We start from the raw sequence: 17186 nt of genomic DNA on the forward strand, positions 1-17186 counted from the left end.
TAGTAACTGATAAGGAGGCATTCAACAAAAATATATATTTGAGACACTGTAGTAGTGATCATTAAGTATCAGAGTTCACCTATGCTGCACTTGAGAGGACTATGCAACAATGTAGCCACAATTAATTGACGGGTTCCCATTACTTATGGGTAGTGTCCATTCTAATATATCAAGTAGATATGTCCATCAGATATTGAAATCTTGTTGAACTGCTAGTGGCAATTAGGCTTACATGAATATTGGATGTGTTGATATATACACTGTTGGTGAGCAGAGAATTGATCAGCATTCCACAGAAAATAAACGGTTGAAGTTGTACTCACTGTTGGGCTGTTATGTGTAGCTCAGAGTTGTAGCTACCACATCAAATCTGTACTCACGTGCTGCCAGAGAGATTTGCAGCCGAGCCATCCATCCATGTGTAGCACACAGAGCCTGAAGCACTCCTCATCAGTGCAGTAATGATAGGTGAATGATATAGTAATGTCCAGTATAAAACTGCGATTATACAGTGTCTTCAATGATGTTAGGCAAATACCAATCTCCAAAGTTGAGAATAAAGAATGTATTAGGTCTCCATGGGGTCAGTCTCTCCAATTTGAGCATGCAAGTTATGTTCAGATTTCACTGTTCATGTCTCCATGTGATACTTTTCCTTAAGCTGCTTAATGGCTCAAGGTAACCATGTTACCGAGCTCCAAAAGAAAGAAAAGCACTGAGGTTCAAAATGTGCATCGGGGGGTCCCTGTACCCCAAGAGTTTACATGTTTCGTTCCTTTAGAACTACTGACGAAGTTCCTAGTTCTAAAGGAACGAAACATGTAAACTCTTGGGGTACAGGGACCCCCCGATGCACATTTTGAACCTCAGTGCTTTTCTTTCTTTTGGAGCTCGGTAACATGGTTACCTTGAGCCATTAAGCAGCTTAAGGAAAAGTATCACATGGAGACATGAACAGTGAAATCTGAACATAACTTGCATGCTCAAATTGGAGAGACTGACCCCATGGAGACCTAATACATTCTTTATTCTCAACTTTGGAGATTGGTATTTGCCTAACATCATTGAAGACACTGTATAATCGCAGTTTTATACTGGACATTACTATATCATTCACCTATCATTACTGCACTGAGGAGTGCCTCAGGCTCTGTGTGCTACACATGGATGGATGGCTCGGCTGCAAATCTCTCTGGCAGCACGTGAGTACAGATTTGATGTGGTAGCTACAACTCTGAGCTACACATAACAGCCCAACAGTGAGTACAACTTCAACCGTTTATTTTCTGTGGAATGCTGATCAATTATCTGCTCACCAACAGTGTATATATCAACACATCCAATATTCATGTAAGCCTAATTGCCACTAGCAGTTCAACAAGATTTCAATATCTGATGGACATATCTACTTGATATATTAGAATGGACACTACACATAAGTAATGGGAACCCGTCAATTAATTGTGGCTACATTGTTGCATAGTCCTCTCAAGTGCAGCATAGGTGAACTCTGATACTTAATGATCACTACTACAGTGTCTCAAATATATATTTTTGTTGAATGCCTCCTTATCAGTTACTATCTGATGGAAATTGAATAACTGTTTACGCCAGACGCGGCGACCCATCTGAAGAGCAGAGACATATATATATATATATATATATATATACCACTTTTTTTCTCCAGCCTAGTAGAATTGTCTGCGGTCCCTGGGACTATATCTCTCTCATCTGATTTATCACTTGCCATTTATCTCCAATTGAGCAGTATTACTATACCACTATATAGTGGATCCCTCTCATGTCCCCATTTTTGAGCTTTTCTTTTTTGCAACTTTTCCCACTTAGACGGTGGTACTTTCACCTGTAGTTACAGGGAACCACCGCATGGTGTGGAAATCTTTAGGATTATTGATAGCAGTGGGGGTTTTATATGTGCTTGGGGTGGGGGGTCTCTTTGTGTTGTGTGGAGGGTGAATGGGTGAGTTATGGACTTAGATCTCCTTATTGGATGATCAAGCTCCAGTTTTCAATTTGTCACTGATTTTTGCCGTCTCGCTTTTGTGAGTGTATTCTCAGGTCACTTCTAGGGTACTATACCATTATTGGTTACCTGTGTGTTTTTAATGCCTTTTATGCTCTATTTTCTGATATTTAATAAAACGTAGTAATAACTCTTAAGGGTGTGCAGCAGTCATTTTTCTTTTTTTCTTTTTTTCTCTCTTGGTAAATCTACGTGGTGTGTACTGCCCATGTCCTCTGCAGTTTGCACCTAAAGCTACGTAGTGTGTACTGCCTTTGTCCTCTGCAGTTTGCACCTAAAGCTACTTGGTGTGTACTGCCTGTGTCCTCTGCAGATTGCACCTAAAGCTACATAGTGTGTACTGCCCGTGTCCTCTGCACTGTGCACCTAAAGCTACGTGGTGTGTGTACTGTGTCTGTGTCTGTGCTATTTTTCTCAATGATTTTCATCCATATTGCAGGAATCAGACATTACATTAAAGCCGCAAGCAGTTTTAAATTACTTTTTTCTTATAGTAATCTCATTATGTGCAGGGACAGTTCTAAACACGTGCCACTTCACAGGCATACTATAGACACCCAGCAGGTATAATATTTAAAGGAATTTTTCATTTTTTTTTTATTTAACCACTTCCATACAGGGCACTTATACACCTTCCTGCCCAGACCAATTTTCAGCTTTCAGCGCTGTTGCACTTTGAATGACAATTGCGCGGTCATGCTACACTGTACCCAAACTAAATTTTTATCATTTTGTTCCCACAAATAGAGATTTCATTTGGTGGTATTTGATCACCTCTGGGATTTTTATTTTCTGGAAAAAAAAAAAAAAAGACCGAAAATTTGGAAAAACAAATGCGTTACAAAACGTTGTAAATAAGTATGTTTTATCCATCACGGTTGGGCACAGATGGGGCGGCACGGATGGGCACAGATGGGGCAGCACGGATGGGCACAGATGGGTGGCACGGATGGGCAGCACGGATGTACTGTAATATTTTGTACTGATGGATGCCAATCAGTGCCAAACAATGCCTGCCAATCAGTAATGCCCATTGTGGGCACTGATTTGCATCCATTGTGGGCACTGATTGGCATCCATTGTGGGCACTGATGGCACCCCTGGTGGTCTAGGGTGGCATACCTGGTGGTGGGCATCCCTGGTGGTCTGGTGGCATCCCTGGTGGTTAGGTGGCATCCCTGGTGGTCTAGTGTGGGCATCCTCGGGGGGGCTGCGCTGATAATCGATCAGCACAAACCCCCCCCTGTCAGAGGAGCAGCCGATCGGCTCTCCTCTACTCGCGTCTGACAGACGCGAGTGAGGAAAAGCCAATCACGGCTGCTCTTGTTTACATCGTGATCAGCCGTGATTGGACACGGCTGATCACGTGGTAAAGCGTCTCCGACGCAGACTCTTTACCTAGACCCAGGGGCGCGCAGCGGCTCAATATCCTGAGGACGTCATATGACGTCCACTCAGGATATTGAAACCACTTTGCCGCTGTCATTTTGCAATAAGGCGGGTGGCAAGTGGTTAAGCATCATTAAAATCACTGCTCCAGAAAAAACAACCGTTTTTAAAACTTTTTTTCCATTGATAAATGTTCCCTGGGGCAAGACCCGGGTTCTCAAAGACGTTTTCACAGGCATACTATAGACACCCAGCAGGTACAATATTTAAAGGAATTTTTCATTTTTTTTTTATTATTTAAGCAGCATTAAAATCACTGCTCCAGAAAAAAATTACCGTTTTTAGAACTTGTTTCCATTGATACATGTTCCCTGGGGCAAGACCCTGGTTCTCAAAGACGTTTTACGACAATACCTTGCATAGTAGGCTTTAAAATTAGCACTTTTGAATTCGAATGTTCGAGTCCCATAGACGTCAATGGGGTTCTAAATGTTCGCACGAACGGTCGGTCCGTTCGAAGGTTCTGGAGCGAACCGAACGGGGGGGGGTGTTCGGCTAATCCCTAGTCCTAGCAAATTCAATCAGCATCAGGTGCTTGGTAGCTGCTAATCTAAGACTGATTCATTTTTATAAATGTGAGCCTATCAATGGAGTCTGTGGACAGGGATACTCTTTGATCCGTTACAGACCCTCCAGCAGCACTGAATGTCTGTTCAGAAAGCACGCTGGATGCAGGACAGGCTAGTAGCCGATTGCATATTGAGCAAATTCTGGCCAGTGGTCCATCCTCAAGACCCAGTAGCTCAGTGGATGCTCAGTTGGAAAGGTCTCCAAGTCTTCTCTTGCCCCTAGATATTCCCGCACCATATAATGCAGACACTGCCGATGGTTGCTTGAACCTATCAGCCCTGGGCGCTAAGGACTAAAAAATTGTTTAAAGGCATCGGTCAGCCGGCCACCTTCTCCACCCCATGTAACGTGGATCAAGAAGGGTTTCCAGCCAGTAATGATCCCTCTCCTTAATACCACGATTCCTAGGGTCCTTTAGCAGGCTTTGCAGAATCAGGGAGCCCATGCAGCATAAGTTTGAAGAGGCATTCTGAGTCCTCTGGGTCACTAAGGATGACATTTTCAGGAACTACCTCCTTCCAGCCATGTACAACTCCTTGGGTTTCTAGGGTCTGAAAACCATCTCTTGAAGACTGCTGCGTGTTATCCTCTACATCCATGCTGACACTATCCTCCTCTTCCTGTGTGCTTGGTGGTCCTGCAGGAATGCTATCAGCATAAGGGGGCCTTGAGAGGAAAGGAAGTCCTCCTCTTCCTCCCACTGTTCTGGCTCAAGTGCCCTGCCCATGATTCCACAAAGCGTGTGCTCCAGCAGGAAGACTAGGGGGACAAAGTCACTGATGCATGCATTGTCACTGCTTACCATCCTTATGGCCTCCTCAAATGGTAACAGGACAGTCCATGCATCCTTTATCAGTAACCACTGGCTCGCTTGCTCTCCTCTTCTGCACCTCCACAAAGAAGTCTGGGTAGAACGAGATCCATATCCTGTTAAACTGTTTTGATGTTCCTGTGCAAGTTGCAGGATAATTTCTCTGTAGTTTAGTAGGCGTGCTAGCATAGTGCGCGGTGGACGGATGGGTTGCAAAGGCCGAGGGTGAATTCTATGTGCCCTCTCCACCGCATACAAGGATGTGAATGCCTCTTTGCCAAAAATGTCCACTACCCACCATTCCACTAAGTCGGTGAGGTTTCTGCCTTCCACTTTCTCAGGTAGCCCCACAATAAGAATATTGTTGCGCCTCAGAGGATTTTCGATGTCTTCAGCATGCACATCAGTGGCTTTAGCCAGCCAAGCAGTAGACTGGGACTCCCTAATAAGAGGCAACTGGTCTTCAATTTTGCTGATTTTGCTTTCAGCCGCTGTGATTCTCTCCCTGACCTTATGCATGTTCTGTCTAATCAGCGCCACCGCCTCCTTCAACCCCCCCAAATTGATCTTTCAGCGTATCCACAGAGACAGTGCATTTATGGACTGCTCATAAGATTTTTGTCAGGGTGGGTTGCTCACTCTCCTCACCATTCTCCATTTCTGCTCCACCTGCTTCCTATTTAAGAAAAAGGCAAATCCACTTTGCACTACCAGTGCACTGGAAGTGCAGTCCACTTTTTCATCTTGGAAATTGCACCTATTTGAGGAACTAATCATATATTTATTGATTTATATATATTTTTTTTTTTTTTAAGCACTTCATGATTTAAAGAGACAACACACTCGCTTTCGGACTATTTTCCAGGTACTGAGTATTTCAATGTTGAGTTGCAGCGGGCTCTTTTTCCTTGTTTTTCTTTTTCTTTTTGATCAGGTAGGCACTAAGCACAGATATTAAAGTTTTTTTTATTTTCATTCCAGTGCAATTGCCTGCTCCTGAGAAACATTGAACCACTTGGGATCGCTGACATCCCATAGGTTAAAAACAATTACCATATGTATATATAAATGTGAATATATTTATGGAAGTAAAGTAAAATTCTTTCAAATGTATATCTAAAGGATAACTAAATAAATAAATAAATAAATAAATAAATTATATATGAAAATATTTGTCATCTTTATTGATTATCCTTATGGACGCAAAATACATTTTCAACAATAGTGTATCTAAAAAGTGTGGCTAATCATTATGGGTATATGGAGAATTTATAGTACTCTTAAAGCTCTGACATGTATAATAACAATACCAAAGGGGCTTACTGTAATGAGATGGAGAAGGTAAAGAACCCATCAACAGGGTAGGAGTGGCTGTTGTTGTTCGAAAAGGACTGTTGCTCAAGGATGACAAAGGAACATGTAAGGGAATTATATCTTTTGCATTTAAATATGCCCTTTAATGCCAAGAATGTGGGTATGTTACTGACAGGGGTGACATTGGCCTGTGGTAGTTTGCTGGGGGCAAGATATTCTTCACACTTCCGAATACAACTTTGGGAAGTTCCGTTAACTTGGGGCCCAACTTCAGGTTGCACTTTAGGATGCTCCAATGTTTTGGCAAAGATCGCTTGATAGACAAATACTTGGTGTTGAATTGCGTGCTGAAAATTGGCCTAATGGGCCTAGTAGTGTCAAGAACTGATATATTGAAGGTGCTTGGAACCATGTCTTCCCTTGTTGATAACTCTCAAACGCTTGGTCGATTGAGTCTTCACTGTATCCTTTTTGTGTAAAATCTTTCTTTGAGAATCACCCTTGGGAGATGTAATCTTCCTTTTCACATTAATATATACATAAATATTTTTAACCAATGGAATGTCGGCGGTCCCGAGTGGTTCAATGCGTCTCCCAGGAATCGGCAATTACACTGCATTGCCTCCTCTTTAAGCCTTAAGCCCCCTGCATCTGAGCCATCTTGACCCCGATTCTCCCAAGCTCTATGTAATGCAGAGGGTAGCCAGGCTAAGGAAGATGCTTGACAGCTTTGAAAAGTATCCCCGTTTTCATTACATATGTGTAAAGAACCAACTTTAGGGTTTCTCTTTCAGGTTTGAGTACCGGCCACAGTAGCAGCGGATTCTTTCCAACACAGCACACTCCACCCACAGCGGGTGGCCAAGGCTGGGGTTCCCCTGGTTATTTCCTGATGAGTCCTGATCTGTCCATCACTCACAATGTCACGCTCACACATGCTGTTTTTGTGAGTGTATTTTTTTTCATCCATTAAATTGTTTTTAATTATATTAACACTATGGGGTATGCACTTGTGTCTGTTTTTTTGGGTTTTAGGAGTTTACCCTAACAGGCTGCATTTCTTCACTTATGGATGCTGCTTACACACCACTGTTTTTGGACTGCTTGGGGATGTTCCACACTTTACAAATATGAAACACTGTGTCCCTCAATAGATTTCAAGAAAAATACTTTATGGTAAATACAAAGGTCGTATTTTTTTATGCGGCATCATGGAAGATCAAAACCACACCTATACTGAATTTCAAAAACTCTTAAGAATATTGTGATACATTTGCCTATAGGTCTCAGTTTACTGCTCCCTGCTAGCCAGGTTATTGATGTGCTAATGTCCCCTCACTATTTCTAAAGGTTAATTGATCTATTGTGTTGTGTGAAGGAGAGCTGGGTTTAAGTGGCTTGTGTTAATTATTCTGATTGCTTCATTGTGGTAATTATCTCCCTATATGCGGGGTCGAGCGGTCTGGTTGATGTATTCAGTACAGCTAGTGCTCAGCGTCATTGATGTCATTGTCTAAAGAAAATGTGTTTCAGCATCGGCCCCGTCGTGTCTACTTAGTCATCTGTATGGAAGCCCCAGTGTGAGGGGGGCGGAGATTTGTCATTGTAACAGTTTTGGAAATGACATATAAGCTGTGTGTGTTATAACATTAAAGTCTGTGTTGTTCTAGCAGTAAGCTGGTCTCATGTGTGGCTTTCTGGGCGATTCCAGGGATATCCCTCCTCGTGGAATATTGGGGTGATTTTCGTTATGGGAAGAAGGGAACGTTGACGGGGATATCATACCGATACCGTCACAATTGGTTGGTAGCAGTGGGATTTTTCCCTTCTATTCCCCTTCACACCCGGATTCCAAGCAGACACTGGAAGAACTACTGGAAGTTCGTGGAAGGATTGCTAGCAACAAAACCAAGCGGGTCATCATAGCAGAATCAATGGAGCTAGACCAGGAGGACGGGATTGCAGCAACGCCAGCAGTACAAGAGATGGAGACACCAGTGATTCAGGAGGAGGAATCGCCAGCCAACAAGCTAATGAGAGAGAAGCTAGCGTGGTTCGGCCCGAACCCAACGCCAGATGTGGTACTGAAAGTGATGGACATGTTAGTAAACGCAGAGCTACAGAAGGCTAAAGAAATAAGAGACGCAGAGCTACAGAAGGATAAACAAATAAGGGACGCAGAACTACAGAAGGATAAACAAATAAGGGACGCAGAACTACAGAAGGATAAACAAATAAGGGACGCAGAACTACAGTTAAAACTGGCAGCAGTCCAACAAGCAGCCGCACCTTCTACGAACAGTGAGTACAGCACAGCAGACGCAAGGAAGATTCCGTTTAGCGCTTTTAAAGCTTTTGATGAAAAGGACTGTGAGATTGATAACTTCCTGGCGGATTTTGAGCGACAATGTAACCTGCACCGAATAGCTAGAGGAGACTGGGTTGCAATATTGTCAGGCAAACTGTCAGGCAAAGCTTCTGATGCTTTCCGGACCGTGCCAGATCAGGATATTCATAGCTACGCCCGGGTTAAAGAAGTGCTCCTGGCTCGTTATGCAGTAACCCCAGAGTCCCACCGACAGAAGTTCAGGGACTCACGCAAAACCACGAAAGACTCTTATGCGGAATGGGCATGCCAATTGTCCCGGTCGGCCTCTAACTGGGCTAACAGCAGCCAGGCCACCACCGCAGAGGAAATTTTGCAACTAATGCTCCTGGAGCAATTTTACAATCACATCCAGACGGACGTCAAGGATTGGGTGAGAGATCGCAGGCCCATGACTCTACCAGAGGCCGCGAAGTTGGCGGATGAATATGCAGATACTCGCAAGACGAACCAGGTCACACCACAGGAACAACCTCCACCACAAACGGTGCCCTCACACCCACCAACCGCTAGATACCAACCTCCTAACAGACCGGTGACATCTAGCCCTCGCTATCCACGCCAGGAGGACAACAAACAACGCTGCTTCCGGTGCAAACAGCTGGGTCACTTCAAGCAGAATTGCCCCCTGAGTGACAACACCAGGTCAACTTGGTCTCAACCTGGGTACCGCCCACCAGCAGCAGCCCATTGTGTAGACTCGGCTTGGGATCCAAAGGAGCTGGGTCAGGAAGAACCATTGGGCACCCCTTACGAAGCCCTCATGGTACAATCTGTTATTACGGACAACAGGGAACACCATTGTCAGCTGGTCATGGGCGACAGCCCTGAGCCGGAGGGGCCCTGGAGGGAGCTGGGCAGAAAGAGGCACCGCCGGCCACCCTTCAAGAAGAAGAGGTCCTGGAAGCCGTATAACAAGCTGACCTGGGAGGAGAAGAAGCGACTGGAGGAGAGGGAGTCGCAGCGGGCGTCCCAGATGCGTGCCGAGATGTTCGCCAAGGGCCCACCGGTGGCCCCTTACACCACCACCCAGTTCCTGATGATGAAGGACCACGTGGAGAGCCTGCAGGACATGAGCAAGCAGGAGCTGATCCGTGAGTACATAGAGCTGGAGGAGTGCATAAGCCGCATGGAGGAGGAGAACAACCACCTGAGGTCACAGCAGCATGAACTGGAGATGGAGCTGGAGAAGCTCCAAGAGGAGAACCGGCGGCTGCGGAGGGAGCAGGGGGTGGCTGACCTTATGGGGCTCTGATTCCCCCCCCCCCCCCCGGACTCTGAGCACCAGTGCTACAGCATTTCAACAAATATAACTTTTTCTTTTTATGAATCTCCTGGGATTGTCACTTCAGAGCCATAACCTACCCCCTCCCATAGCGGGACACCTAGACGGCGGCGCACAGACCCATTCGCTGTCTTCACACTGACTTCTGGTGACTTTGCAGATCGCACAAAGACTTGGGGACTGACCGGCGTGTGATCTGACGACCCGGTGACATACCTGAGTCTGAAGCAGTTGCCAAGGGAGGTCAGTCATGCCAAACGGAGTTAACCTCTGACTAATAGCTCTGAACCCGTCAACCCTACTGGACCAGGGAAGGTCCAACCGGGTTTGCCGGAGCAGGGAGCAAAAGGGGGGCCATTGTGATACATTTGCCTATAGGTCTCAGTTTACTGCTCCCTGCTAGCCAGGTTATTGATGTGCTAATGTCCCCTCACTATTTCTAAAGGTTAATTGATCTATTGTGTTGTGTGAAGGAGAGCTGGGTTTAAGTGGCTTGTGTTAATTATTCTGATTGCTTCATTGTGGTAATTATCTCCCTATATGCGGGGTCGAGCGGTCTGGTTGATGTATTCAGTACAGCTAGTGCTCAGCGTCATTGATGTCATTGTCTAAAGAAAATGTGTTTCAGCATCGGCCCCGTCGTGTCTACTTAGTCATCTGTATGGAAGCCCCAGTGTGAGGGGGGCGGAGATTTGTCATTGTAACAGTTTTGGAAATGACATATAAGCTGTGTGTGTTATAACATTAAAGTCTGTGTTGTTCTAGCAGTAAGCTGGTCTCATGTGTGGTTTTCTGGGCGATTCCAGGGATATCCCTCCTCGTGGAATATTGGGGTGATTTTCGTTATGGGAAGAAGGGAACGTTGACGGGGATATCATACCGATACCGTCACAAATATCTTATGCTAGAGGTTAACCTACATTTATTAATCACTATAATTTTTAAAAGCCTATTAAGCCTTATACACACAGGATATCTGTATTGCTCCTCTGAACACCAGAACTCCTGGCAGGAAAAAAGCTGCTTAAAAACTGTGCCAATATAGTATTGCATACACGTTTAGGCATGTCAAGCATCTGAGTGTTAATAGATTCCATTGGTCAGAATATTGATTTTTCAAACACGTCTAAATACGCCTACACTCGCTTGGGCTCTTTCAGTGTTTTTTCTGCTCTTCAGCGCCTCTCCTAAATGTGCCTTTGGTGGTGTTTTTATTTATTTATTTTTTTAGCCTATAAAAGCTCCTTCTTCAAAATTACGGTGGCAAAGTGGTTTCAATATCCTGACTGGACGTCATATGACGTCTTCAGGATATTGAGCTGCTGCGCGCCCCCGGGGGCGCGCATCGCGGCAATCGTTGTTGCGGGGTGTCAATCTGACACCCCGCAACACGGATCTAGGTAAAGAGTCTCTGAATGGAGACTCTTTACCACGTGATCAGCCGTGTCCAATCACGGCTGTTCACAATGTAAACAGGAAAAGTCGGTAATCAGCTTTTCCTCACTCGCGTCTGTAAGAAGCTAGTAGAGGAGAGCTGATTGGCTGCTCCTCTGACAGGGGGGGTTTGTGCTGAACGATTATCAGTGCAGCCCCCCCAAGGATGCCAACACTGGACCACCAGGGATGCCACCAGACCACCAAGGATGCCCACCACAGGTATGCCACCCTAGACCACCAGGAATGTCAATCAGAAATGTATAATGGATGCCAATCAGTGCCCACAATGGATACCAATCAGTGCCCACAATGGGCATCACTGATTGGCAGGCATTATTGTTTGCCACTGATTGGCATCCATTAGTACAACACATTACAGTACATCAGTGCCCATCCATGCCACCTATCAGTGCCCATACATGCCCATCCTTGCCACCTATTAGTGCCCATCTATGCCGCCTATCAGTGCCCATCCATGCTGCCAATTAGTGCCCATCCGTGTCGCCTATCCGTGCTCATCCATGCCGCCTATTCGTGCCCATCCATGCCGCCTATCAGTGCCCATCCGTGCCTCCTATCAGTGCCCATCCGTGCAGCCTATCAGTGCCCATCCGTGCTGCATATCAGTGCCACCTATCAGTGCTGCATATTAGTGCCCATCATCAGTGGCACCTTATTGGTGCCCATCAGTGCCACCTTATCAGTGCCCGTCAGTGCAGTACCATCAGTGAAGGAGAAAACATACTTTTTTACAAGTTTTTTTTTCTAAATTTTCGGTAATTGTTTTATTTTTTTAGCAGAACATAAAAATCCCAGAGGTGATAAAATACCATCAAAATAAATCTCTATTTGTGGGAACAAAATGATAAAAATTTAGTTTGGGTACAGTGTAGCATGGCCGCGCAATTGTCAAAGTGCAACAGCGCTGAAAGCTGAAAATTGGTCTGGGCGGGAGGGTGTATAAGTGCCCTGTATGGAAGTGGTTAATCCGCCTGTAAACGCCTATGTGTGCATGGACACATATGCCTCGTTTCCACTGAGCGGATCGGTTCGGGTCGCTTAGAATGGAACGGGTTAGAATGGACCGGTCTATTCTGCAGAGCATTTCCACTGCAAATCGGACCATCCGGGACCATGCAAGGTTTAGAAAAAAAGCCTAGCACATCCACCAATCAGTGAGATGTATTTGTAGGTCCGCCCTAATGGAACCGTTCCATTCTCTATGGCCCCACATCTGAAGCAGGACCCAGAATGGTCCGGTACGGTTCGCTTTTATGGCACGCTTTCATAATAGAAAAAACACAAAAAAAAGCGTACCGTACCGAACCGATCCGCTCAGTGGAAACGAGGCAATAGACTAACATAGAGGTGCAATTAAGCTGGAAGGAAGGTTGGGACTTTAAATGAAACATGCATCTTACATCTTACTTTCATGTTTTTGATGCATTATACTGGTTTTGCTTTATGCCTACCTAGTTAGCATATTACATAGTACAGTCTACTTACACTATCACGTTTTTTACCCTTTATAGATGTTTTCACGATTACACCTATCACTTCTCATTTCACCATCCATGGGGTACCCCACCCCCAGGGACATGTCCTCTGAGGGTCCTCTTCAACACCTATTTTGGGGATATACCCCCTCAGTTCCCGCTACTGTTGACTTGTTCGGCCAGCTTGCAGCCCATCTCGCTACCAATTAGACCCGCAGGTGATTTGTAAGTCTTGGGACATGTTTTTATTATGTCCCACACTAGTTTATATTGTCTTTACCTTCTTCCCCCTATACACACCCAAAGTTCATTTTAGACCCTGTACCAACAGTTTATATATTTTATTAATTTCAAATACTTCTTAGCTTAAGCTCCTGAAGAGTGCAGAGTTGCACGAAAGGCGTCAAGCTATTCCGATGCCATTATCATGTACTTCATGGGATCATCTTACTATTTTTAAATGTATTATGCTGTAACAATCATAACATGTATATGGTTATCATGTGATGTATGGATTAATCTGCCTTAATTTTTTTATACTATTACCAAGTACTGTAATGCTTTTATGCTATAATGTATTATATGTATATATATATATGAATATATGAAATAAATATTATTATTATGTATTACTGTCCTGTGTGCTGGGTATAGAGATTCAGCTAGTACAGTTGTAATATGCATCCTATTGGTCAGACACCCATTGTCCGTTATCACTCTTTTAGGTGCATGTTTCATTTAAAGTCCCAACCTTTCTTCCAGCTTAATTGCTATACAGGGATGGAGACACTGGACCTACAAGTCCTATGCCTCATATAAAGTCCCAAATCCCCCCCCCCCCTTCATGTCTAACATAGAGGTGCATTTACAGACTAAACTAAATACCAAATGCCTGAAAATGCAGTGTTTTTAGGCGTCCATGAGGCCTTGTAGAGTTACATTTGCTGGTTAAATATAACTTTTTTTATTTTCACTTGAAGATTGAATCACGTTTTAGAAGCCATTCATGGAAAAACCCTAAAAAAATCCTAAAACGTCACAACTCTCCAAACTGTAATCTACACAGAGCATAGTGTTGCCAAGCAATAGAATCATTTTGTGCTTTTCAAGCAAATGCTTGTTTGTGAAATAATAAAATATCAAGCTCATGAAAGAATAGATTTTGTACTAAACTAAATGTACAAAAAAAAAAACATTTTTTCCTTGCAGCTTGTACATTATCGTGCCAGATAAATATTTCGATTTTGACAATATAAAACAGCGTGGGAATCCTTTTCACCTGGTGGTCGTTTAATGAAATAATATATTCCTATTTGCATGAGAGTCTAATCAAATGCAGATATTCATGTCAAAATTGGTTAATATCAGCAAAATACCTGCCTACCTGATGTTTTGCACAGCTTGTATCACATCCTGGCTGCTATTTGCATATTCATAAGTCAAGCTGGGACCATCCGCATAAACCTGAAACCACATTGATAGTCTGATTATTGCCCCATTAAGAACAAGTAGTGTGATTCAGACATAAAGTAAAACTCTGAACATACCCGCTGTGGGCTTCTCGCAGTCACACCAGGTTTTTTATATGCAAGGATCAGAATATCATTACTAAGAAGTTCCTATCAGCCAGCAGTCAGATTTACACATTTCAATGGGATTTGTAATAGATCAAGTGAAGACAGAATGTTAGACATAACAAAGTTCACAAAGCAGACCCAGTAACCTCACATGTCAGAAGCTCTGTAGAAAATGGCTGCAGTGGAATACTTAGAATTCCGAATAAAGTAAACTAGAATAAACACTCTTACATCAGCCTAATTGCAGTTTGTTCAAAATAGTAATCGGAGCTGACGGATTTCACTTACAGCCTTCAAAAATGTGAGTCACGTACCCGGAATAACGCAGATCAGAAGATAAGTGTTAAATCAAATCGCTGGCCAAAAATGTAAAACCATATATTAATTTCCATGTTGTATTTCAATAATTTCTAGCCTACTCATATTACTCTGAACAATCTTGAGATTTGTAAACTAATGCCGCATACACACCATCACTTTATGTGATGAAAAAAAACGACATTTTCTGTGAAGTAAAAAACGACGTTTTTGAAACTTAAATTTTCAAAGACGAAGTTGCCTACACACCATAGTTTTTTCACAATGTTCTAGCAAAGCGAGGTTACGTTCACCACGTTTTTTCCATTGAAGCTCGCTTCATAACTAGCTTCTGGGCATGCGTGGGTGTAAAAACGTCTTTTTAAATTACGTTGTTTGCTACACACGGGCAATTTCTGTGAAGTAAAAAATTACGTTTTGAAAAACGACACATAAAATTGAAGCATGCTTCAATTTTTTTTGGTCGTTTTTTACAAGACATAAAACAACGTTTTCCCCCACACACGGTCATTTAAAGTGACGTTTTTAAAAACGTCATTTTTTTTCATCACATAAAGCAGGGGTCTTCAAACTACGGCCCTCCAGTTGTTCAGGAACTACAATTCCCATCATGCCTAGTCATGTCTGTGAATGTTAGTGTGTTGCAATGCCTCATGGGATGTGTAGTTCTAGAACAGCTGGAGGGCCGTAGTTTGAGGATCCCTGACATAAAGTGATGGTGTGTACGGGGCATGATGAAAGGAGTTGTAAAGGAAACATTTTTTTTTGCTGAAATGACTGTTTACAGGGTATAGAGACATGGGCCCGGATTCACAAAGACTTACGCCAACGTATCTACTGATACGCCATCGTAAGTCCAAATGTGAGCCTGAATTTTGCCAAGATACGACCGACGTAAGTCTCCTACAGAAATTGTATGTAAATCAAAGGAATCGGCAGAGGGGAAGCTGCAAAGCATACAGATAATCTACAAAGCCAGTACAGGGATTTCTGTTTGCAGGGTACCATGGGGTATGTAGTCCTTAGAAATTGAAAGTATACAAAAGAGGAGAAGCTGCATAGTATGCAGGAAATCCAGTAAATTCTGGGTTCACGCTATTGCAAACACAGACATCGCACATGATTCGCACCTCAATGGTGTGCCGATCACATGCAATGTCTGTGCAATGTGAATTGAGCCATACTCGCATTGGATTTGCATGAAAGGGTGCAGGAACCTTCCCCCCCCCCCCCCCCCGCACTGGAATGGGATTGAATGGGTGTTCAAAAAGCAATGTAAAATTCTTGTGTATAAATAAACAGTCTCTGTCTCCTTTGTTTCCACCTTGGTTCCTCCTAATGTTTCAAATAAAGTTCATTACATTTATTCATGTTTTTTGTGATACGTCATCAAACATATATCTTACCCCCAACTCCAGTGCTGTGCTCACAATGCTCTCACCTCTATTATATGACCCACATAGGAAGTAAGGTCATATAGCGCTTTAGTATGACTTCCTTCACACCAAGATTCATTTGCTATTTAATGCTGATGTTATAAAATTAAAGTGTATGCTGTGCCCATAGATTTCCTTTTCCTAAATACTCAATTTGAGACATGGGGTTGATTTATTAAAGACAATGGACTCAAAATGGTGTCAAAAGTGTCCGATGTGTTTACCATAATGTCGCAGTCACGATAAAAATCGCTGATCGCCACCATTACTAGTAAAAAAAAAAACTATTAATAAAAATACCATAAAACTATCCCTATTTTGTAGACGCTATAACTTTTGCACAAACCGATATGTAGAAGAATACGTATCGGCCTAAACTGAGGAAAAAACATTTTTTTTATATATTTTTGCGGGATATTTATTATAGCAAAAAGTAAAAAATATTGCATATTTTTCAAAATTGTTGCTCTTTTTTGTTTATAGCTCAAAAAATAAAAACTGCAGAGGTGATCAAATACCACCAAAGGAAAGCTTTATTTGTGGGGAAAAAAGGACGCCAATTTTGTTTGGGAGCCACGTCGCATGACCGCGCAATTGTCAGTTAAAGCGGCGCAGTGCTGAATCACAAAAAGTGGCCCGGTCATTGGCCAGCCAAATGGTCCGGGGGTGAAGTGGTTAAAGCAGGGTTAGGTTATAATAGATGATCCCAATCTTTGAACATCTCACGGAGCACTGTTCAATCCATCATCTGAAAATGGAAAGAGTATGGCACAACTGCAAACCTACCACTTGTCTCAGGGGTACTAACCAACATGCATTTAATAATGAAATATGAACCACTCAAGCACTGAACCAGTTTTAAAAACAGGGTCTCTGTGAGGAATTGTTCACGTATGTGACAATTTCTTATGCATTGGACAAATAGTAAACACTGTTTTCCTTATTGGAAAAAAAAAACAAAAAAAAACGTTTCCTAATAATGTGCTGATGTTTGCATGTGAATGTCTCTCCTGCAGACACAATAAGAGTCTGTTTACAAATATCAACCCTAAGGGCCAGATTC

The 17186-nt window shown here is 43.2% G+C and overlaps 1 protein-coding gene across 2 annotated transcripts in view; it reads right to left on the bottom strand.

Annotated features, from left to right (window-relative positions):
* Positions 1–17186, bottom strand: part of LOC120940965 (osteocalcin 2-like) — a 194125-nt gene that overhangs the window by 13056 nt on the left and 163883 nt on the right. For both annotated transcript variants that reach the window (XM_040354156.1, XM_040354145.1), the window contains one exon: positions 14177–14256. In XM_040354156.1, coding sequence (XP_040210090.1) covers positions 14177–14256 — 80 coding nt within the window. The remainder of the gene's footprint in view (positions 1–14176; positions 14257–17186) is intronic.

Source organism: Rana temporaria, chromosome 1 (genome assembly GCF_905171775.1).
Source record: "Rana temporaria chromosome 1, aRanTem1.1, whole genome shotgun sequence".
NCBI lineage: Eukaryota > Metazoa > Chordata > Amphibia > Anura > Ranidae > Rana > Rana temporaria.